The following is a 24189-nucleotide window of genomic DNA, read 5'->3' as shown; positions in this document are numbered from 1 at the left end:
AAAATAAACGCCATATTTGTTCTCCAACTTGTTTGCTAACAAGTCGGTAATAAATAACATTATCTTATAAACAAATAACACGTCTATCCATATTATTCCATATTTTATGATAAACTTGTAAAGCTTGTTGTTTTCAAATATGATGAGCAAAATAAAAGTTGTAAATCTTTTGTTCTGTAATCCTATTGTCTAACACTTTGCATAATAAGGCCCTGTAAATAACAGCTTGAAAGTTGCTTGACAGCTTGACGAATAAAATATAGGATTTTTCTTCGAAGAAAGCAAGATCTTTGAATCTAAGTAGTAAAAAATTGGAGGGACTCCTACCTCGAAAGCGAATAATCATATTAGACAACATAGAAATGTCAATGATGGGTATTAAGCTGAGCCCAGAAACATCAAAATTAAACTATGACGTAATATTTAACATGTAGGTACTTAACATGATACGTAACACTGAAAATAAACCACCAACGCGAGCCATAAAAATAATGTTCTTTTGTCTTGTCAAGAGCAATACCGTTTCTATCTTGCATCACTCTTTCCATAATATATTTCACTTATTGATGAAGTTATAAATTAAAATCGATTGTTTTTATTGTTCATTAAATAAGAATAATAGGTCTTTCTATTTACGAGTAAGTACCATCATTAAAAGAACATAAAATATTATAATTATGTCTTTATCAGCGTGTTATTGTAGTACTAACTGTCTATAGCGCATTAACTTGGCGTTTAATATATAAAAATATCTTATTTAATAGGTATTTATAAATAAATAAATAACTTATTAAACTTACATTTTAGCGATAACTTAGTTACGTTTTCACTTGCGCCTGAACTTGAGTAACATTTTATTATGTTGTACAAAAGAACATTGCAGTGAATTTTTTGACAGGCGTTTTAATTAAAATTTAATATGTTTCTTTTTCCACCGCTAACCAGGGCATAGTGCCACATCATAATCGGGTAAGTAATTTTGTGTGGTTGATTTGTGAATGTCCTTTATTTTATACTCCAGAGTTTGTTAAAGAGTTAGTGCTTATAAAGTCCTAAAGCGCGAATTCCTGCACTCGGTACCTACCATCAAGAAACAAGCCTTAACAATTAAAATTATCTACTTTGAAAAATATATTTACTGTTTCATACGCGGTGATATTGTGACGTTTTGTCATAAATGCAGAATATGACTGTTAATTCAAGGATTGCCTATTTACTAAATAATAAAATGGTCAGATAGCAAACCAGGTGTGGAATGACAACCTTCAACATTTTTCAAATCTTTATCTATCTAAAAATTGGCTACTAATTTATTTCTTTCTGGTATATGGTAGGTACACACACATGTTATGTTTCACAAAAATTAAAAACCATAGGATGTCTGCTTTGGATTTAAATAATATCACGAAAAAGGTCAAGCCTCAGTAGTTCCAATAACTAGGCAATGCTTTTTAGTTACCAGTTTTGCTATATTTATTTTACATTAACCCTTGCATAGTTATATGTTAGGCTAGCACAAAGCCAATCAAGCCTTTGTGACGTCATAACATGTCACACAGTATCAGTTTCCTTTGAGCAACGGGAGTGCGGTTGTTACAGAACCACATACGCGCAACTAAGGGATCAAACTATACGATGCCTATAGCAATGTTACTATGTTGTTTGATTTTGAATTTAATGCAAAAAGAAAATGGATTTTCCGCAATATCAGTTATGAAAATTATATGGTTATGAGAATACATACTACAATAATAGAAAAAACGTTTGTTTAGGTTGTTACCTATGAGCTAAATGCTTTTGCTATATGGATATCGATGTTTTCGAATGTGATTCTTTAAGGAGTCCTATTTTTTGTTCTGAGGTACGAAAGTCTAAAACAAAGCCATATGAATTTCTTGGCTTAGGCGTTTTGTAGTATCTATTAGGCACTATTCTTCTTATGGTTTGGTAGAGACTATGTCGAACTAAACTTAATTGTAATATAAAACAATGGTTATTTAATTTCCAGGGTGACTTGAGCCAGCAGGACAAGCGATGTGTCTTCCTGACCGTGCACGATCTTGGGACCAACCGTAAGTACTATTTAATAAACAACTGCTTGAAACAAATTGTCATATCTAAATCGTAATAAGAAGAAAGTAATTAGTCCATTGAAATGTTACAATTTGAGGGCCGAATATTGCATTTCTTAGAGGACGCAATTTTATTTTTGGAACATGTAGGGGGGGTCAATAGAAGCTTAACTTGAAGTTTGTGGGGTCGCCACACTTGTCCCCCGGCCGCCATCTTGGAAAAGGGGGTAGAAATTAAACTTTTTCGCTATATCTCGGAAACTATGTGTCTTACAATAAAATTGCAAAAGCATAATTTGTAGCAAATTATTTTGCCTACAAATATGTCCATAACTTTTTGTCCTAAATTATTAATTAAAAAAGTTATAAGCAAAATAGTGAAATTTTTTTTACAAAAAAAATATTTCCGAATCCGGTCTATTTCGGAGCGCTGTTACGGAGTTTCTAATTATTGAAATTAAAAAAAAAATATTGGACCAAATTTTCCTCGAAAATACTCTACAAGATTGGTCTGAGTTATTTTTTTTTATTTATTCTTATCAGCTTAGCCTTTTTTCCAAACTATGTTGGAGACGGCTTCCAGTCTCACCAGATGCAGCTGAATACCAGTGTTTTACATGGAGCCACTGCCTATCTGACCTCCACAACCCATTTACCTGGGATATAAAACGATACCCCTGGGTAAGACTGGTTGTCAGACTTTCAAGCTTCTGAGTACTGTTAACGACTGTCACATATCTTCGAAAATGACAGCCGGGACCCACAATTTAACGTGCCTTCCGAAACAGGGAAGAAATCGATATGTGTAAGATGGTCACCCATCCGCAAAACAACTTCGGCAAGCGTAGCTTAACCTCAGAGATCCATCCGCGCGGCTGTCGCTAAAAAAAGTTATAGAGCAATAAAGAAAATAATTATAAAAAAAATTGCACTTTTTTGCTTATAACTTCTTTAATTGTTAATTTAGGGCAAAAAGATATAAAACATATTTGTAGACAAAATAATTTGCTACAAATTATACTTTGGCAATTTTATTGTAAGACGCATAGTTTCCGAGATATAGCGAAAAAAGTGTTTCCACCCCCTTTTCCAAGATGGCGGCCGGGGGACAAGGGTGGCGACCCCACAAACTTCAAGTTAAGCTTCTATTGACCCCCCCTACATGTTCCAAAAATAAAATTGCGTCCTCTAATAAATGTAAATCTCATGTAACATTTCAATGGACTAAATGGTAGAGCCTGTATATTTTTTCATAAAAGCTTTTTTAAATGTACCTATAAGTAGTTCTGTCTACGAATGAAAAATAACTAATAAACGAACATTAATGCTTCCTGGTTATAGAAAGAAATTAAATATTAGAAAGCTTTAGATTGATGTTGAATACAAGAAATCGATGTTTACCTAATATGTTAAGATAGGTTAGAGACCTAAGAGAATAACGTTACAGAAGGTAACAGGGTATATTTTGTCTTAGTAAAGTATTCAAATATTTGCTTGTAACTTTACGTAACCTAATTGTTTTACGACAGACTCGACCCTGGTGGACTTCGTGAACAGTCCGGCGATGAGCGAGATAAAAGAACGTTCGTGTTTCATTCACGTTGACGTGCCGGGACACGAGGAGAACTCGCCTGATCTGCCGGACTCGTAAGTACATTATCATCACCATACCTTTGATAATTATATAAAGGTGATTTTGCTGTTTTAATTGAACGCGCTTATCTTAGGAATTTCAGGTTGGATTTTAAATAGCCAATAGTCCAATTTTTGAGAAAGTCTAAGGTCTAAAGATAGATAATATAACATGCTATGAATATAACATGCTGATAAGAGGGGAGCAGTAATCAAAAATGTTGTAAAAACAGGAATACTAAAGTCCACGCAGATGAAGATTCTGTAATGGTATCTATTACTTTAAAACAGCTTCGACCCAGGCTTATACCGATATAAAAATATTATTATGTACTCATATTCTATTGGCCCTTCAAACATGCAATCGTCTTGGAAGTAATAAATTTGAAACTGTCATAAGACGAGTCTCCTCCTAAATTCCACTTTAAAGGCCGGTTTATGTATCATCCAATACTTAGTCGGAAAGACTCGGCCGTAAAAAACTAGCGCCTATATACCACGGATCGTAAACATGCACTCTTGAAATTGGGCCCTTATTTTGAAGACCTTAAATTTAGGCAAAGAATATAGTTATCTTCTTTTAAATCACTCTAAAATCATTAGAATACTTCTGAGTGTCATATCATTTTATATGACCACTAGCTGACCCGCGCAACTTCGCTTGCGTCACATAAGAGAATCATAATTTTCCCCGTTTTTGTAACATTTTTCACTGGTACTCTGCTCCTATTGGTCGTAGCGTGATGATATATAGCCTATAGCCTTCCTCGATAAATGGGCTATCCAACACTGAAAGAATTTTTCAAATCGGACCAGTAGTTCCCGAGATTAGCGCGTTCAAACAAACAAACAAACAAACTCTTCAGCTTTATAATATTAGTATAGATACTATTTTTGTGTGAAACTGTCCCCTTCGTAAATTGTGTTTGATAACGAGCTAAAGATTAGACGCAAACCTTTTTATTTCCCGACGTCTTTCAAACATATCTTGATCTTGAAGCCGGTCTTGGTTTTGGGATAGCTTCGTGCAGATCTATAATCAAAACATACTTAACTCTTAGTACAAAATATGTAACAGCAGTTGTTTTTCATAAAATACAAACACATTATATTTATAAAATTTCGCTTATCCCATGCGGGCATGCAAACACCAACAAATTCCACTTGTTACGGACCTAATAAATGACTTCTTGATTGTAAAAACCTTTTTTTTTCACAGCTACCAATTCCCTTCCCTCCAAACGCTCGGAGAAGACCTCATAACCGTTCTAGACTTCTTGCACATCCGCTACGCGGTCGGTCTGGGCGAAGGCGCTGGCGCCAACGTCCTCGCCAGGTGCGGGCTGGCCCATCCCCGACGGCTCCTGGGCCTGATCCTCGTCAACTGCACAGCATCGACCTCCTCAGTAGCTGATGCCTTCAGAAGCAGGTTCTCTCGATGGAGGGGAGCAGACATCTCCCAGTCGGAGGAAGATTTCCTCATTTATCATAAGTTCGGCTATGTGAGTTTAGAACCAGACCAACTTGATTTTAGCTATCAGGTATTTTCTTCTTCTGTTTTTGTTACTAATCAACTAACTCGGGAGAATTTGAGGTAAGGGTGTGGTGTCTTCAGTAATATTTTAGCAAACTTACTTAAATAACACTTGTTTATAAATTGATCACTTTACATTTTTTTTTAAATTGAGACTTTCGCCGCTGACGTTTTTCATATTCAAACTGAATGATTAATTGTCTCTGATCCACTTTGATTTTAGTATTGCCTCCTACCAAATGCCGAGCACAGAGTCTTGGTCTCATTTCTTCATTTAGTTAAAGTCTTCAGTCAAAATATTCAGATACACCAATTTTCATACCAAAATCTTTCAATGATGATGACACCACATCAAATCATGAAGTTATTTTGATCCTATTTTCATCAGAATAACTTCATTCTTCTGCCAGTAGATGCGTATTCTTCTTCAACTAACACACTAATATCTATTAGTTTGTAGTTAACGCTTATATATTGCTTTTGTACTGTTCTGTGTTCTTGTCCCTTTAGAAAACGATTTAAATTTTATAACGTTCCTTTCTGAAGTTGAAGAGGGTTTAATAGACTGACAATGAAAAAATATACTTGATCGTAAGTGTATAGTCTGGCAATTTAGTATTTAAAGCCTTGAATTCACGATTTATCTAGAGTATAATTGAGATTTCGGTGTCTATCGAAAACAAAAGAAGGTGTAGCAAAGAGGACACTGTAGCACGGTTGTTTATATTTGGAACCGTTGAGTATCGAGAGTTTGACGTTTAAAATGTACGGCAAAAGTAATATCTACCATGTCTGCTAGAGGCGCCGATCAGATTTTTATACAATATTTTTCGCCAGCATGCCGGTTGTCGATACTTGATACTAGTAGAGAAGCGGGCTTGTGTCGGATTTAAGAAGCTTCGTCTTTTCGTATGGTTAGTGGTCAACCTAGTGTCAAAGTTGTTCAAGCGGCCCGAAAGGCCTTTGACATGGCTGTGTGTGAGCGACGTTCTAAATTCTTAATTTTCTATGCTTCTACCACCCGCACACCTTGCGTTCCAGCCTCTCTACTAAGTTGTCGGACTAAAGTACTAAATTCTTAATTTTCTATATTTTTATTTTCTTAAATGCTATAATTGTTTCCTTCTATATCACTTTCGGAATGGAACGTTATGATATGTAATTATCTACCTGTGTTCGTTTTTAATTTTTCCGTTCATAAGTAACAGAAATCATAATATTGCCTCATTTTGTGTAACTTAACGTTCAGTAATTATCTCATAATCGATTACCTTAGTTATATATTTTTATGATTCACACGCAAATATAATTACCGGATTTCTTATAATAATTGTTCAGCAGTAGATAGAGTTTTGTACTTCTCCTTTACTAAAAATCATATTTTCAAGTTATTTGTTTAATTATTGGTGTATTAGTAACTGTCTAATGGTCTTTAAAAATAAATATTTTTGTCTTGTGAAGCTTTTTCAAATAACAAAGGGCTCACAAATATTTGGTTTCATGAGGTTGTTTAATTAGCGTAGATACCAATGTGATCTCTTTAACCAGGGCACCACTGACGTCATCTTAAGCTAGTATTAAAGTTAATACTAGGTAGCCTAGGCACTTATTTCTAGACCCAAGTGAACGTACCACAAGTACCTAACCTAGATAGACTGAGAGGTGTTTAACCTGCGGTTTCGCAACCTCTGTCTCAACATTTATCCATAAAATCTTTTAAGTACTTAACAGTCTTAACGACATACCTCTAGTAAATATTATATTACGATTCGTACATACATTGAATTTCAATGAACTGGCATAACTTTGTAATGGGTAGGTAAATGAAATTTGGAAGAAGACCCTTGCCCAGCAGCGGGTCAGTACCAAGTTAAAAAAAACATTTTTGAGTTTATTGGACACCATCACGCTATAAGCTTCTTTTTATTTGCGCAACACATTGGAAGGTATCATTTATTGAAATATAATTAAAATTATTTATTAAGTGTAATATATTTGCGTGTATTCGTTAATATTTGTTTTTGTAGAAAACTAAAATATAAACCGGCATACTCACTAGCGTTCAATTTCAGTATCAATGCAGCACTTTGCCGAGGCAAACATGTCTTCTTTGAGTCAACTATACTTTAACTTCACAACAAATAGACTTGCGATATCGTCAAATGTTCTATTCGGATCAAAATATTCCATAGTTTATTCCAAAGGTGCATTGCAGAAGCCTCAAACTCTTTTTGTCTTATTGTACTAGCATTTCACACTTCAATCTATCGCTAGTGGGTATGAAACCTTCATCGTCCATATACTTTTGGTATAATAAATACTAATTTATAAATGGTGTATATAGCAAATGTCATCGGACTCGTCGGACGCAGCGGAACGTGAACGCATGCTGGCCGAGTACCGCTCGCGACTGCGCGGTAATCTCAACACGCATAACATCAAGCAATACGTGAAGGCTTTTATCAAGTAAGTTGACAAACTTAAATAAATGATCTATCACGAAACTAAGTCTATTAAACCAGTGATGGGAATCGTTACTAAAAACGAAAACAAAACATTGGGTTATAAAAAAGCTGCTTACCGTAACCTTTTAAGATTTTCCCGTTTAGAAATTGAGTAAAAACTTTAATAATTTAGGACCAGACCCGAATTGTTAAGTAAAAATTATAGAGAAAGCCCCCTTAGCCCCACTTTTACATTAAAAACATGCATTTGCATCGGACTCACACTATACTCGTATCAGTGCCTAAGTAAGAAAAAAATCATGCATCACTAGACCAAAACCATTATTCGTTAGTCAACAAGAAGTTTCCAGAAACTATAAAATGTTTAGTTCAGTTTCCTTAAGAAAACAGCCAAGTACAATTATTCCTTCCAAATCTCTATTGTATTAATTTCTTCTTTCAGCCGCAAAGACCTGATCCTCCGCGGCTGTCAGCCAGACATCCTGCTGATCACGGGCATGCTGAGCCCGTACTCCACTGTCATTGAGAAGATGTACAAAGAGCTGGACAAGGAGAGAGTCACCATCCTCAAGGTGGAGAGAGCTGGAGATGTACTGGCTGAAGTTGTGAGTATTTGTTTATTTTGATACAAGAAAACAGCTGTATAGTTAATGCAATAGTTACAAAATACTTACCTACATATATAATATCACGCCTTTTTCCGATAGAGGTAGGCAGAGACCAAAGAACACCACTCGGTACGATACTTGCAAACAAAGTTACAAAATTGCTAATATATACATCATATCACGTCTGTCATACACGAAGGAAAAGGAAGTGTATGAAAAATACACATCTTTTGCCTTTTAATCGGGGGCGAGCCTATTTCCATATGCCGTGTAAGTTACTGTACTCCGGACTACTATTGAGAAATACCTTTATATACTTACTTAGAAAAGATTCAGCGTAACTTTTTTATTAGTTTTTTGACCTGTTACCTGAAACTAACTGTCTATTACCCCAGCAGGGTTCATACAATTTGTCATGATCATGTTATAATTTACTTTATAAACTGGCTGAACTAACTAAATTGAAACAAGCCAGTGTAGTCGAACTTTGACCTGGGGAACTATAATAATTTACAGAATTCGTAAAAATGCTTTGATAATTTCGTTTGGTAGAATTGTTCACTGCAAAAATTTGTTTCGACGTTGTTGAAATATCGTTTTACGTATATTATCGGAAATTCAGTAATGTATCCATCTTTCGTGAATAGCGTCCGTTCCATAATTACTTGTTTTTTAGAATCAATGTATTCGGGTAATTAACAGGTAGCTACAGAAAAAAACACATACTGCGAATGTTTCGCGATAGACGGGCTAATTGTTAATTATTTATGAGGTTGTAAAATACGGGAAAAGTAGAGAAGATAAAATAATGAATAATAGTAAAAAAGGAAAATAGGTCATCTAAATATAAAACGTCTAAAAAATTACATTATTTATCAACATCCTAGAGTCGTGCGTATGATAGATTTAGAGTATTATGACGATTTCATAGTCATGTTTATTTGTAGCATACATTTTTGGGTCACCAATGTGTTCAGAATTTCTAAAAGGATCATTTTTCCAATTAAGAAGGATTTGTAATATTAATCTGTTATTTAGGTAAAATTCAAGTTTAAATACAAGGTAAAATCTACCCCAAAAAGTTAGTCTATATATATTTTTTGGAAATTTTAAATATTAATTTTCCGATTTAAATTATTATGATGATTAGATACCATAATCTTATGTGTTATGAAATAAAACAATGTGTGGATCTCCGCCGGCCCACCCGATTACTGCAACCGGTCGCAACACAACAACGCAATCAGAATGTCCGCAGTTACGCCAAAGTAAAAGTACAAGTGTGTTCATTGACTCACCGAGAAGGTTTCCGACAGCACGCGTCAAAAAACCACCAGCTCGAAACATTCGCGTGTAAAACATCGATATTGTGAACCAGATTAATTAGCGATACAAGTTCGCGAACTTCGCTACTTCAAACAATGCATAAATAAACTTCAAGTGCTTTACATCCAGTCAACATGTCTGTGTTCTTGTTCATTATTGAGTTCATCATCATTGCGGGAATGGTCGTGGGCTTGTACCAGAAGAACACGAACCGAGTGTGCAAGTCAAAGAAGAGATATGATGGAAAGACGGTGCTCGTGACTGGAGGTACGCAGGGCATGGGCCTGGAGATAGCGGCGGACTTCGCTCACAGAGGCGCGAGGGTCATCGTCGCGTGCCCTTTTGAAGATGAGGGTGCCGATGGAAAAGCACGCATCATAAAAAGTTCGGGCAACGAAAACGTCGTGTTTAAACTTCTTGATCTCGCATCATTAGACTCAGTGAGGAACTTTGCTGCCGACATTTTGAAAACAGAAGACAGATTGGACATACTGGTGAACAACGCCGGCGTCGGGATCCCGGGAGACTTCCTCACGGCCGATGGAATCAACTTCATCATGCAAGTGAACTACTTCGGCGCATTTCTACTGACACTTTTGCTCCTACCGCTTCTAAAGAAGTCGGGCACTTCAGCCGAACCGAGTAGGATAGTGAACACATCTTCGCTCTTGCACAAATATGGGCAAATAGATTTTGAGAAGTGGAACATAACGGGCTACTGGTACAGGTGGCAGATCTATGGAAACAGCAAACTGTGTTTAGTGATGTTTACTCGTGAATTGTCAAAAAGGTTGAACAATGTTAATGTGATTGTGAACGGTGTGGACCCAGGAGTGGTTGGGACGAAGATTTTTCAGAATACAGGACTGACTTGCGGCAGCATCGTGTCGTTCTTGGCAGGTACTTTGTTTAAGCAGCCATGGGAGGGCGCCCAGACAGCACTGTACGCATGTACGAGTACCAGAGCTAGCAAATACAGTGGAGAATATTTCAAAAACTGTGGTCTGTCTCGAACCGTAAAAACCGCGTACAATACAAAACAAGCTGCAAAATTATGGGAAGAATCATTGAGACTTGTGAAAATGACTGATGATGAATATAACCAGTGCTTTAGTTCCTAGGCAGGAGTTGGTACAATCATATTTAATCCTGGGTTTACACTAGACTTTGATATAGTCGTCAATAAATGTATATTTATTCATTCAGTGTAATGTTCATCGAGGATGAGGGATGCTAATGATTATGATAATTGACTTGGAAATGAAATACTGGCGGCGTACTGGTCGATTAGCCGGTTGCGTGATTGAGTTCTGCTTGGGTGGATGGTCATTTTATAAGTGAGCCTCAAGTTACATGAAAAAAAGTGCAGGTATTTGACGTTTTCAGTACAATATTATTGGGTCACTGTTGGTAGCTGTTATTGAGGTCATTATGCAATTTCCTATACTTAAATATTATAAGATGTATTAGTTGGAAATCATCGCATAGGCTTCACAAAATGTTCTAGAGGAGTGGTTTTTAGTATTTTATATAATACATGTTGACATGGAATTTGTGTAAATAATAAATTATATCTTACAAGGAATCTGTAATTTGTTTTATTATAAACCTGAGCTTTCCTACCAGTACTAAGTCCGGTTTCTGAGGTACATTTAACGGCAGTTTATCTATTCAATATCTTTTAAGTTCATATAAAAATGATAGATTGAATAGATAAACTACCGCTAAATGTGACTCAGAAACCGGCCATATCTGCAAGAAAACTATTTTACAGGCCTTTACTCATCAAATGATATTTTTTTCTTTCAGCCGGCCAAGATCGCGCAATCCCTGCTTCTCTTTTGCCAGGGTCAAGGTCTCCTGACCTCCCTCCCTCCCCCAGGAGTAGAACGACGTATGTCCCGCGCTATGTCCATGGAAGAATACGACAAACCAAACATTAGGCGGCTGTCGCTCACACCGAGCGTGTCCGAGTCGCCGCCGCATAGGAAATTGTAGCTGGTGCGAGGAGACTCCCTACTTGAGGAGTCGGTGTAAGTGGGTGCCGTGGCTTAGGCGTTTAGGATTTTATTTTAAAGCGAAGATCATTGATTGCTTTGTGTGTAGAGTAGTGATTGAGACCAATGTTATTGTATAAATTGATTAAATATCTATATAGCCTATAAAAAAGTATAATGTAACATGTTTATAGACATATTCGTAGACCTATACTAAGTAAGCACTAGAAAGCATCGGTGTCTATAACTACGTATCTATATAACCATATTTTTGTAAGTAGTTAATATAATTACCATGAAAAGTCCCTTTCAGAACTTCTAGATAACTATCATATTATTATAGCCCATTAGATGTAAATTTGACAGCTGTCACATAATTGCTGTCACTTTGTCAAGCAGATAGATTACCCGGCACTTAATAATAAACTGTAAAACTGGCCCAAAATACAAAAAATCACAAACATCTCACGCTAGAAGTAGAGAAATATCAGCACTATTTACTCATTAGGTTTCTATTGTTAAAAAAGCAATACAAATATCCCTTTATTACGATTGCCTTTTATTATAAAAGGTACTGCAAATGTGCTTGTAGGTCGTTTCGTCTAATAACACTATGCTATAAAATCTGTGCCACAAGCACAGATTACGTGACGTGTAAATGGCAACTCAATCTGTTACATAGTTGGTTATTATATAACCGCTTACACACGAGCTCGTAGATACCATAAATCGTTCTTTATCGCTTACTATTTACCATAAAATTTAAGTAATTTTCTGGAAAGTTATATTAAAGCAATAGCTCAAAAACCAAAATTAAATCATTTACCCATTTAGGTTTCGTATTCATGTATCGTTACTGGAAGATACTTTAATACCCGTTTCGTAAAATAATAGGCAGTTGTATCAGTACCAGTCAAACTTTGTAAGCGCAGGATGCAATATAAATTATCAATGAGGTAGGTAATAGGCTTATAATTATTAGTTGAAGCACTTAATTGCTGAGCCATAATCATAACATTGATACAAAACTAGTTTTAGAGTTACTAAGACTACTATTTAACGAAATTAAAGTGGTCGCTTGCGTCTTGACTCTACCTCTATCGCTACCTCGTTGGACCATGCCGTATATAATGAGAATGATATAATAGCGAGTGAATAACCTGTGTATTGTACACACACATAGCTGCTACTTCATCTGGCTGGTTATAAAAAAAACTGGCAACTGTGGCCGAATGTTTATATATAACGAGGAACACGATATACCTAGGTAGTAGTTATTCCTGTATTAATATGCGAATATTTTTGTAAATCTGTTGAATCATATTCTACTGCTTTTTCATAGTCAATGATCGTGGCATAAGTATAGATACTAAGCTTGTTTTAAACTAAACGCCCTGTAAATCCAGCTGTATATTAAGGTATGCTGTATGTTTGTGGTGTAGAATATTATCAAATTGTTAAATCGATGTTGCACGAACAAAACATATCGCATCACGTCTTTCTAGACTTTACTCTGACTTTAAAAAAGTACCTTGTTCCTATTATGTTGGCTTTAGTTCTGAAAGAAATTTCTTTGATATGAAAGTATAACTTTTAACTGAAGGCATGATTTGGTTTGAAAGACCTAGACAGTCAACATATGGTTATGAATACACCAAGCCTACCAAGTAATAGACTGTGAGATATTTATGAACAAATAATAAACGGTAGGTACATAAGCAGTCACAATAAAAAATTGAAATGAACTATAAACGATGATTAATAAGTAAGTATCTAGTTATGAATACATTTTAAGGAATAGTTAGATACCTTCTGACACCAGGAATCATAGTTATCTAAACAATTTCGTTACATTTAATTTCAAGGTCCAGGATCAGAGTTCAGAGGGAAATTTAGGAAGACAATTTCATAGAAAGTAAAAGAGCTTATGTATTTCTCGATGAAGTATAAAATTGCTATTCATATTGTAGTTTGTGCGAGAGTGTATTTATATTTTAGGTGCATTTTAATATTAAACATTTTTGTAGGTTAGTCATATATCGATATAGGTGTCTATACCTGTGTATATTTAGAGCCCCTGCATACAAAAATATAGCTGTTTTTAATATAAATTATACACATATTTTGTTACTAAATTATATTTTTGAAAAACCCTCTTATATGCAATGTAACAATATTTCAATCTACCAATGTCTACACCAAAAATTAGTATAATAATAATTATTGTAGTGCATTAGGTTAAGTCCAGATTATGGATAAGTCCACATGGTCACATATTAGTCCGGGTAACGGATAGGGATAAGTCCGATTGGAAATTCAATATGCCTAAGTCCCAAACGCAGCAGTTTTGTCATTTCGTGTTAGTATTCTAGTTGCTATAAACTGTAACTAATATACATATGTCATATTACTGTAACTAATATACATACATATGTCATATTAGTTACAATTTATCCGGACTAATTAAGTAAATAACCGGACTTAACACATTGCACATCTTATCGTCAGTTCTTAAATTAAGGCTATATATTTTTATGAATAGATGAAAATAATTTTAAATGCAATATTTTATGATAATGTTATTATAAATGTGGCTTAAGTTAATTGAGTCATGAGACATTTTATAAGTCTGTTTCATAATGATCAAGTGTAACTGAGACGTCAAAGGCCGTTCGGGCGGCTTGAACAACTTCGACACTAGGTTGACCACTGACCACACGATAGGAAGACTATTCAATTAAAGAAAAGTACGCTGTCTTTATCTTTTTATAGCGATTAGACGAAGACGCCATTGATTTTGAGCAAGTTGCACTTGATTATTTCGAAATAGGTCAATAACCTATTCCTTATTCTGAAACATGGTTTAACGATAGTTTGGAAATGTCTTCACATAATAATATTCTATAGACTCGAGTTTATAACTAAAACATGTTTCATAATAAGGCTCTAGTGTTTACGCTTTGTAGTAGGTATAATCGTAAAGTTTGGTTGCGTCTTTGTAAATTATGTACATGTTATATTTCGAGATATTTTATTATATATTCTAGTATTATGTACAAAGTACCTAATGTGTTGAATAGATTATGAATAGATTGTAACTGTGCGATTCAAAATAAATATTTACATGTAGCATTGCTTAGTTATTTTATTAAAATCATGCAAAGGTAAATACGAAGAAGCGAAATAACTAAAGAAGTTGTAATTTTTTTGATATACTAGCTGACTCGCGGAACTTCCCGTTTTTGTAACATTTTTTACTGGTACTCTGCTCCTATTGGTCGTAGTGTGATGATATATAAAGCTGTCTAAGGTGCAGCGCAGACGACAGACTATCCGTGACGCACTTTTTAGTCTGTGAAAATAGAACTCACGCAATTATATGTAGTAACGCGCCGGACTTTATGCGCGTTGTGTGCGTTACTGCATATAATGGCATAAGTTCTATTTTCACAGACTAAAAAGTGCGTCAAGGATAGTCTGTCGTCTGCGTTGCACCTAAAGCCTTCATCGATAAATAGGCTATCTAACACTCAAAGGATTTTTTGAATCAGACTAGTAGTTCCTGAGATTAGCGCATTCAAACAAACAAACTCTTCAAAATTTCGGTACCTACCTATTTGCCAAATCAGAAATGCAATTCTTAAAACCTTATGTTGAGAATTGAAAATTATGATGCAATGCAGCCGATGGCTAAAAAGGTTTAGTAGATAAAGGACTTATTCGCAAAACGCCTTACCCCTAAAAAGAGGACCTAATCGTCCAATGGCTTATTCTTATAAAGGCTAATTCGCAAAATGACCTATTCTTAAAAAGACCTATTCGCAAAATGGCTTATTCTTATAAAGACAAATTCGCAAAATGACCTATTCTTAAAAAGACCTATTCGCGAAATGACCTCTTTTTACCAGTTGCCTATTGCAGTAGGTTTTTGATTATCATTCATATTTTGATATTTTTGACCTTTTTAATAAATAATAAATATGATTATGTATTCCATTTCTTTAAATATTTACTCTTTATACATACTTAGACTATGGATTTTGCCTACATCCTGAAATTATGTTTCATGTTCGGGAATAGGGAATTTTACGAATAGGGTATTTCACGAATAGGGTATTTCACGAATAGGATATTTCACGAATAGGGTATTTTACGAATAGAGTATTTTACGAACATGGTATTTCACGAAAAGGGTGTTTTACGAATAGGGTATCTCACGAATAGGCCCAAAAACGACTGCAAGTCATTTTGCGAATAAGTCCTTTATCTACTAAACCGCTAAAAAATATGGTTCAGTTCCGCAGACTATCTACGTAATATTTTTCCCTTCATAGCAAAATGTACAACAAGCAAAATGAGCACGGCACTTAAAATGTACAAATCGCATAATGTGCAAATAGCAAAAAGAGCAAATCGCATAATGTACAATACGCATAATGTGCAATACTTAAAATGAACACTATACGCAAAACGAGCAAAAAGCAAAATGTACATAGTCGCCTTCGTTCACACTAACCACTTACTGCCGTTTCTTAGTTTGGGGTTTGTTGGATTCATATAGCATTGTAATAAAACAACTTCACATTCAATATAAGTTTATTTATATATTAATTAAGGGAACTTAATGAGGCGTGGTATGAAATCCTTGAATCATCACCAAATAACAAAGCAATGGGGACTTGCGCAACAACTAATTCTGTTGAAATTATATTATTTACTAGCCGACCCGCGCAACTTCGCTTGCGTCACATAAGAGAGAATGGGTCAAAATTTTCCCCGTTTTTTGTAACATTTTTCGTTGCTACTTCGCTCCTATTGGTCGTAGCGTGATGAAATATAGCCTAAAGCCTTTCTCGATAAATGGACTATCTAACACTGAAATAATTTTTCAAATCGGACTAGTAGTTCCTGAGATTAGCGCGTTCTAACAAACAAACAATCAAACAAACAAACTCTTCAGCTTTATAATATTAGTATAGATTAGTATAGATTTAAACTTAAAAGAAAATAAACTAAAATGCAAGTCTTGTATATATCATCTGTAGAAGAAATAGTTTAACGGAAATACTTTTAATATGCAAACTGTTTAGTATTTTTTTATACTTTTTATCAAAGAAAAAAATCTCCACGAGTCGGTCTTGTAAACATGCCCTAACAGTATTATGTACATTTTGCTTTTTGCTCGTTTTGCGTATAGTGTTCATTTTAAGTATTGCACATTATGCGTATTGTACATTATGCGATTTGCTCTTTTTGCTATTTGCACATTATGCGATTTGTACATTTTAAGTGCCGTGCTCATTTTGCTTGTTGTACATTTTGCTATGAAGGGATATTTTTGTATAGGAATGCACTCCTAAGTACATTTGAAACCAGTTTTGAAGAGATTAGACTGATATTTCTGCAACAGTACACTCTCAGGTTGCTCATCAATGAAGTTCTGCAGATTGCACTAATTTCTGCATAGGAGTGCACTCGCAGGTTGCACTGACGCAGTTCCCTAGCACTCGCGCACCAAGTGCTGCATCACACAATGAGTGGATTGTATGTATAAGCTAAATAAAACGTCAATTGGAATATAAACTGTACATTTTATTGTGACAAGAACAGACGGGTACATTGTGTATAAACTTTTTCAATCATTTTAACGAACACGGGACAAACGTTCACAAACAATTACACTTACATTAGCGCCGCATACACACCGCGCTTATGCGACTCCGCAATACCTCCTTACAATTTTAAAAGGAAATACAAAATTACTGTAAATGCATAAAAAAATACAATCCAAACGTTCTCCGTCCAACATTTGCCAATAAATTTAGCAAAATATCCTAATATAATAAAAAAAAAAATTCGTCGCAAGTTTGTTCGACGAAGAACTCCAATATGGCGAGGGAGCACAGTCTCCGACACGCCAACCAACGGTAGCAACTCGAGCATCATCCGACCTCAGCGGACATTTTCAAACCTTTAATCTTTACCCTGTTCTGCAATATTCAATAGAAATAAACATGCGGCCGCGTTTTATGGCGTCCGCTTCGGCGGTGACGCGCAGCCGCCATGTTTACGACAAGCACGCACTCGCCTCGGCGCTCGAGTCCATGAGCACCGACAGCGCGGCACTCTGCACCGATGTCAATAGAACGTGCAGTGCTACGCGGGACCCAGTGTCGTCGATCCTAGAGGCGCGTGAGTGTCTTGTGTGAGAGAACACGTGCGTGATGGGCGCACAGCTGCGCGCTGGTGCACGGTCGCGGGCGGAGGGGGGCGCGGGGCGGCGCGCGGGCGCGGCGTGGCTGCAGCTCTCGGTGGCTCGACGTCATTGCTCGTCGTCGCAGCCAGGCTGCATTTCTGACGTCTCGATGGCTACTTCGTCGTAGTCCCTCTCTAGAGCTGCAAGATCCTCTCTTGCTTCTGAAAACTCGCCCTCCTCCATGCCTTCACCCACATACCTGCGAAAAATAACAGTAAGATCAGAAACTGTTCAACCTGTTCAACACGCACCACGTTGCCAAGCCAAATAAAGCTAGCTAATATATGCATAGTTACAGTAGCACTCGTTTACAAAGTTAGGTCCTTAGGTGATTCAGTCACAAAGTGTGAAAGATATAATATTAGAAGCAATGATTATTTTAATACAAAACATGAGCAAGTAGGCTACTCACCAGTGCACGAACGCTCTTTTGGAGTACATGAGGTCGAACTTGTGGTCGAGCTTGCCCCAGGCCTCGGCGATGGCTGTCGTGTTGCTGAGCATCGACGCGGCGCGCTTTACTTGCGCCAGGTCTCCGCCCGCTACTACTGATGGCGGCTGGTAGTTTATACCCACCTGCAAACAATGTTCTTTTTTAAATTTATGGATCTCCACCTGGACTGAGAAAGTGAGTCGCTACAAGCACGAAGATATTCTGTGTAAATCTAATACAAGAAAAATAATATAATTCTTGAGTCCAAAATCTAAACGGAAAATAATTTCCACCTGATCCCGTGAAACACTTCGTGATTCTAGATCCTAACTTTGGCACCCCAAGCATGAAATCAGCTTTAATGGAGCTAACAGGAGTTTACGACTCATTTTGCTGGAGCTTTAAATAAAATAAAATTATTCGCACCTTAAAGCCAGTCGGACACCAATCCACGAACCGAATGCCAGCCCTGCCCTTCATGGCCGCGATGGCCGCGTTCACGTCTTTGGGCACGACGTCCCCGCGGTACAGCAGACAGCACGCCATGTACTTGCCGTCGCGAGGGTCGCACTTTACCATCTGGTTCTGTGGCTCGAACAGCTCTGACGTGATCTCTGATACTGACATGCCTTCGTGATATGCCTGCAAGAAAAATTATAACTTGCTCGTTTCGCTTCTATATAACCTTGTATGCCTAAGCGTTCTTTGGAACAGTTCCTCAAGGTATGCAAATCCACAACCAGCACATGGCCAGCGCGGTGGACTCAAAGCCTAACCCCTCCATCATTACGAGATTTTATTTAATTATCAAAACCGCCAAATAATTGTCGAATTTTGTAACGTTTCTTAAAACTTTATCAAGTAAACGAATTGGATTTATCTAGACAAATGTGCTCTTAGACAGTTCCACCATCCTCAAATTAAATAAAGAAGAGACTAAGGTTGCATGATCAATCTACTTTTGCTTCTTAGTGTGCAGGTTACATGACGTGTAGACAGCAGAGTGCTTTGGCTAGAGATTCGTTACCTTATCAGCGGAGACGACGGGCGCGTAGGCGGCAAGTGGGAAGTGAATGCGCGGATATGGCACCAAGTTCGTCTGGAACTCCGTGAGGTCCACGTTCAGCGCGCCGTCGAACCGCAGCGACGCTGTGATTGACGACACCACCTGCAACACCACATTTCAGATAAGTGAACTAGAGACAAATCGTATTTAGCGATGGACTCCTTTTAACTTTTATACACTCGCTGCAAAAAAGCAGACACATGATACAATAAAAGATCCGTTGTAACAATCTTTTATTGTATCCTGTGTGTTATGTTATACTAGAGCCAAGGCGATATTGATTGAAGGAGCATTTCTAAATAATTGCTCCTGGCAGTTGGCAGTATATTATTTTTGCATCTTACCACTATCTAGAATGCCTTAGCGGAAAAAAATATTTTTGAGTGTTAAACATTCTTCATCAAAAATCCGTCAGGCGCTTGTTGCATCTTAAGAAATTTATTTTTAAGTACATTTGTGGCCAGATAACTTCTGGACGTACATAGAACATACTAAAAATATGTTCTTACTTGTGAAATAAGCCTGTTAAGATTGGCGTATGAGGGTCGCTCGATGGAGAGCCTCCGCCTGCAGATGTCGTAGATGGCCTCGTTGTCTACCATGAAGGCGCAGTCCGAGTGGCCGATGGTGGCGTGTGTCGTCAGCACCGCGTTGTATGGCTCTACTACCGCTGTTGATACCTAGAAGAAAATAAAGACCTTTAAATCCGTGCGTGTTTCTCTACAAGTAAAAATACTTCATTGTGAATAAATAATAGCAGACTATTCGATGAAACAACTGCGTACTAAGACATGTCCTTTTATCGGTGTCTCTCACTCATACTTACGCAATGTTATATTTCTATGATTCGTTATGTTTGTAACGGCCTGAGTATAATGAAATTGCTTTTGGCTGATGCCGTGCTGCAGGCTTCTTGCTTTTGTATCAATAGATGAGTGAGTTAGCCAATAATATATGCAAAATAGGAGGTTGAAAAACCAATATTTTATAAAAACTTTCGAATATGTTAGAGTACTTATACAGGTAAAATTATATGTAATGTAGTCCTAAACAAGTTTTTATTACACAATTGGTAGGTATAAATTGCCCCAATAAACTTGTTATCGATTTTTCTTCGAACACTTCCGAAGGCTTACATGACAAGCGGTGCAACAAAGTACTCAACATGTCTTCATGAACTAATTTACGATCACGCAACGAACGGAACCTATTGACTTGATAGCATCTAGATGATAGGCAATATTTGCAATATTATACTGAAACCGCAAATTACGGGACGAGTAAGTGTCTATTATTAAGAAGTTATTTTATAAAGATATATTTGCGCATCCAACATAGTATTGCGCTGTAAATCCTGTAGCTCTCAATCTCTATAGCGTAGGAACTACAAATGAAAGAAATGTTATTATAACTGGATTTTTTAAAATAATTTCCGTTCTTCTTAATTAATGAAGATACGTCAACTAACTCGTTAAATCACTTAATAGTATTAAATCCTTAAGCAAAATAAAATAGAAAAGCTGTATCAAAACAAATTACCCTAATTATTGACAGTTCTCAGACCTTTATACAATAAGTGTGGAATGGCTACTTACTTGTGGTGCAGGATATATGGCGAACTCAAGTTTGCTCTTCTTGCCGAACTCTTCTGACAGTTTCTCCATGAGCAGTGACGTGAAGCCGGAGCCCGTGCCGCCGCCGAACGAGTGGAATACGAAGAAACCCTGCGACAAAAACATAACCGATACGGTTCAGAGAAATATTATAACGCCCTATTTTTGATTTACTATCCCAGCAATGGGCAAAGATCGCCTTAAATCCCTCCACCTAAAAATTATGTTCATGCAGGCTCACTCCGTAACCCAACAGGCATACCCCAGACCATAAACGATAAAATATCTATTAGATTTCTAGTCATCTGCTAAATTACGTATCCAGATTCAACTCAAGATATTATTTATCTCCGCTTAAGTGTTGATTCATGCTCATATCGAAGTTACATCTGAAACGTCCAGTCTTTTTTATTAGACTATCACGGCTAAACCACGAGACGATTTAGCAAAAAACGACGCAGATATTTGAATGCCTAATGTGAGACATATGCCGCAAACCCCCAAGTTGCTGAAATAGGGGACGTACATTATACATAAGCGGAGCCGCGTGGATCAGCTTGTAATTCATTATGAAGCAATTTCTTCACCAGTCCGCTCAACTAATCGATATATATCATGTGCGAATGGGCATTTTTCTTTTACAATTTATTATCCTTGCAATAGTTAATTTTCAATTTCACAACGACAACCGCAAGTGGTGCAACGCAATAATTAATGTCTCTAGCCGGACATATTTAATTGCTAAAAGAGATTTATGCGTGTTCATGTATGCATATTTAAATTTCCACACTTAAAATATCCAGTTTTCATAAAATATGAGTTAAAGTGAACAAAGTTTCAAATCCGGTATTGTATTCTCTAATCTTAGTTCAAGAAGTAAGTTACAGATGGCGCTGTCTACGACATCCCAAGAATCTTTTCCCTATCATCGAGCACACTCAACTAAACAAAAGGGATTTAACATTTGCACATAGGCAAATAAATAATAATTGTTTTTCCATTAATTTAAATTTAAATCTCCTTCATAGGTTCATAAACTATTTGAATCTTAATACAACTCAGGACCAATGGGACACATCGGCGATTTAGCTGCATTTTGGAATCAACTGCTTTTCTAGATCGCTTTTCACCGGTCAGCCTTTAGAAATCCTGCCAGTCAACCTTTGAAAATCGTAAAGAGTAAAATCAATATATTTTTCTTATAGATATTCTAACCTGTAGTCCAGTACACTGGTCGGCGAGTTTCCTGACTCGCTCCATGACGGGGCCGAGCACCTCCCGCCCGGTGGAGTAGTGACCGCGTGCGTAGTTGTTCGCCGCGTCCTCCTTGCCCGTGATCAGCTGCTCGGGGTGGTACAACTGACGGTATTCGCCTGAACGAACCTCGTCTGGAAATAAGTGGATATTTAACTACAAATTTTGACAAATTAGGCCTACGTACAGATTGTTAGCTCAGCAGAGTGACCGGTTATAAATAGTTAAGAATGATTTTTCACGAAGCTTTCTTGCCAAGTGACTTGCTAGACTCTAGGGTTATGCAGTCCCAAAATTACGTACCTAATACTCAAATACCTAATACCTAATACTAAGTTGACTAAACTAGTTTTAATAGTGTTCGCTCTTTTATGCTCTAGAAATAGGCAAACTTTTGGAAAACAATGAAAAGGAAAACAGCTTTTGTATGAGAGAGTTGGTCATCTAGTTTTAAAGCTGAAAGACTATACTAGTTACATAATCTCACCAATAACTGTAGCCTCCAAATCCACCATCACGACCCTGGGCACCATCTTCCCCCTGTCAGCTTCCGAGAAGAACGTGTTGAAGCACGAGTCTGTCGCATTGCTGTCCGTCTCACACGCCGGGAGGGTTCCATCGGGACGAATGCCGTGCTCTAGGCAGTACAGCTGCCAGCACGCCACACCCATCTGAACGCCTGCCTGGCCGACGTGCACTGATATGCACTCCCTCTGCTCGCGTACAAGATGTATCACGTTATTCGATTTTATGGGAATGATTGTTTTAATATGATTGCGGTTTGCTGGCCGAAGATCTAATTAAGGCAGCGACTTATCAGTCGACAGCTGGATAAAGCATTTACGAGGTTATAATTACATTATCTAGACTAACAGTAGTAACACTGGTGTAGACTACAAAGTATTCTGAACTGCCAAAAATGTGATCTTAATTTATAATAGTAAGTTGAACACAAAAATAGACCCTTCTAGTCGGCCATGATTGTAAGAATACGTCAAGCTTACAATTCATTTTGAAGACAAGTGACTCCGTCATATTCTGTTTTCAAGATTTTACAATATTTCAATATACCAAAAAATTGTCTTTTTAACACATTGTAAAAATTAATCGTGACAAATCCATGCTGGAATTTTCCGGAGCCACGTAGCTAACCTTACACATTCTATAAAATCATTCTTCAAACTAGCTCTAAAGTAATATAAGGAATTACAAAATAATCTTCATATGGCTACGAAATGGAACTACGCTTACGGATGATTTACAATACAAACTATGTTACCTGAATTTGCAAAATCCATGAAACAAATATCTTCTAGATAATAAAACACTTACCATGATTAAAACTATTAATTTTGATGATCCGTTGTATAAAAAAATAGTATTAAACCGTAAAAAAAAACTATTTCTTTACAAAAATTTTGAAACGGACTGAAATTTAGAAAAAAAATGCGAATCAACGCCCGTCTGATGGGCCGCTTGGATCTATTGTTCACTTTTATTCCATGTTCAAATTTACATATGGCTTGTTGTTAAAATATTAAGTGCCAGTATACTAAGTTTTTAGAAAAGAGTTTTGAATTGTTACAAAAAGGTTCGTTGTTTGACAACTTTTTGACCGTGAATTCGACTAATCAAATTACGTTTTTCAGAACTAACATTATTATTTATTTTAAGTAAGTAAACTCAGTGCTTACTTCTATTAAGCGTTTCTGCTACTAAATGCAACTGTAAGTACAAGTGTCAAACAAACACGATTTTTTGTTGAAATAACGTAATTAAAAATCTTACGGTAAATTATATTTTCTATCATATTTTCTCGACATAGCTCTTCAAAAATCCATTTCTATCAATATCTCGAAAAATACCTACTTTTAAATCGAAGGGTGGCTTGCAAGTAGGGCACTAAGGGCAGCGAGGGTGGGTCCGCTATTAG

At 36.6% G+C, this 24189-nt stretch overlaps 3 protein-coding genes across 15 annotated transcripts in view; 2 read left to right on the top strand and 1 right to left on the bottom strand.

Annotated features, from left to right (window-relative positions):
* Positions 1-14769, top strand: part of LOC142972755 (uncharacterized protein ZK1073.1) — a 57760-nt gene extending 42991 nt beyond the window's left edge. For 6 of the 12 annotated variants that reach the window (XM_076114028.1, XM_076114026.1, XM_076114025.1 and 3 more), the window contains 7 exons: positions 946-969; positions 2009-2072; positions 3602-3719; positions 4924-5245; positions 7583-7704; positions 8146-8308; positions 11447-14769. In XM_076114028.1, coding sequence (XP_075970143.1) covers positions 946-969; positions 2009-2072; positions 3602-3719; positions 4924-5245; positions 7583-7704; positions 8146-8308; positions 11447-11635 — 1002 coding nt within the window. In that variant the 3' untranslated portion in view covers positions 11636-14769. The remainder of the gene's footprint in view (positions 1-945; positions 970-2008; positions 2073-3601; positions 3720-4923; positions 5246-7582; positions 7705-8145; positions 8309-11446) is intronic. The other 6 variants (XM_076114029.1, XM_076114019.1, XM_076114024.1 and 3 more) reach the window with 3 other exon arrangements.
* On the top strand, positions 9589-11222 carry LOC142972757 (retinol dehydrogenase 13-like). The gene has a single exon (XM_076114032.1). It carries the CDS (start codon positions 9772-9774, stop codon positions 10756-10758), a length of 987 nt encoding a protein of 328 aa, XP_075970147.1. The 5' UTR covers positions 9589-9771; the 3' UTR covers positions 10759-11222.
* A 2436-nt stretch (positions 14770-17205) lies between the features above and the next one.
* On the bottom strand, positions 17206-23747 carry LOC142972754 (tubulin alpha chain-like). 2 transcript variants are annotated; one of them, XM_076114017.1, is made up of 9 exons: positions 23589-23747; positions 22744-22972; positions 22218-22390; positions 20985-21113; positions 19899-20069; positions 19351-19491; positions 18750-18965; positions 18303-18466; positions 17206-18089 (listed from the first exon to the last, which is right to left on the bottom strand). In XM_076114017.1, exons 1-9 carry the CDS (start codon positions 23589-23591, stop codon positions 17957-17959), a joined length of 1359 nt encoding a protein of 452 aa, XP_075970132.1. In that variant the 5' UTR covers positions 23592-23747; the 3' UTR covers positions 17206-17956. The 2 variants fall into 2 exon arrangements, with proteins under 2 accessions (XP_075970132.1, XP_075970133.1); XM_076114018.1 differs by having other exon boundaries at positions 22744-22969.
* Positions 23748-24189: the final 442 nt, after the last annotated feature.

This window comes from Anticarsia gemmatalis, chromosome 5 (assembly GCF_050436995.1).
Source record: "Anticarsia gemmatalis isolate Benzon Research Colony breed Stoneville strain chromosome 5, ilAntGemm2 primary, whole genome shotgun sequence".
Taxonomy (NCBI): Eukaryota; Metazoa; Arthropoda; class Insecta; order Lepidoptera; family Erebidae; genus Anticarsia; species Anticarsia gemmatalis.
This window is presented reverse-complemented; position numbering and strand designations above follow the sequence as displayed.

Excerpts from the sequence above, each read along its gene's own strand:
- LOC142972757 (XM_076114032.1), top strand. The coding sequence starts at position 9,772 with ATGTCTGTGTTCTTGTTCATTATTGAGTTCATCATCATTGCGGGAATG.
- LOC142972754 (XM_076114017.1), bottom strand. Across the intron at positions 22,391-22,743 it reads TTTGGAGGCTACAGTTATTG|ACGAGGTTCGTTCAGGCGAA; the intron begins GTGAGATTATGT and ends ACTTATTTCCAG. Across the intron at positions 20,070-20,984 it reads CCATATATCCTGCACCACAA|GTATCAACAGCGGTAGTAGA; the intron begins GTAAGTAGCCAT and ends ATTTTCTTCTAG.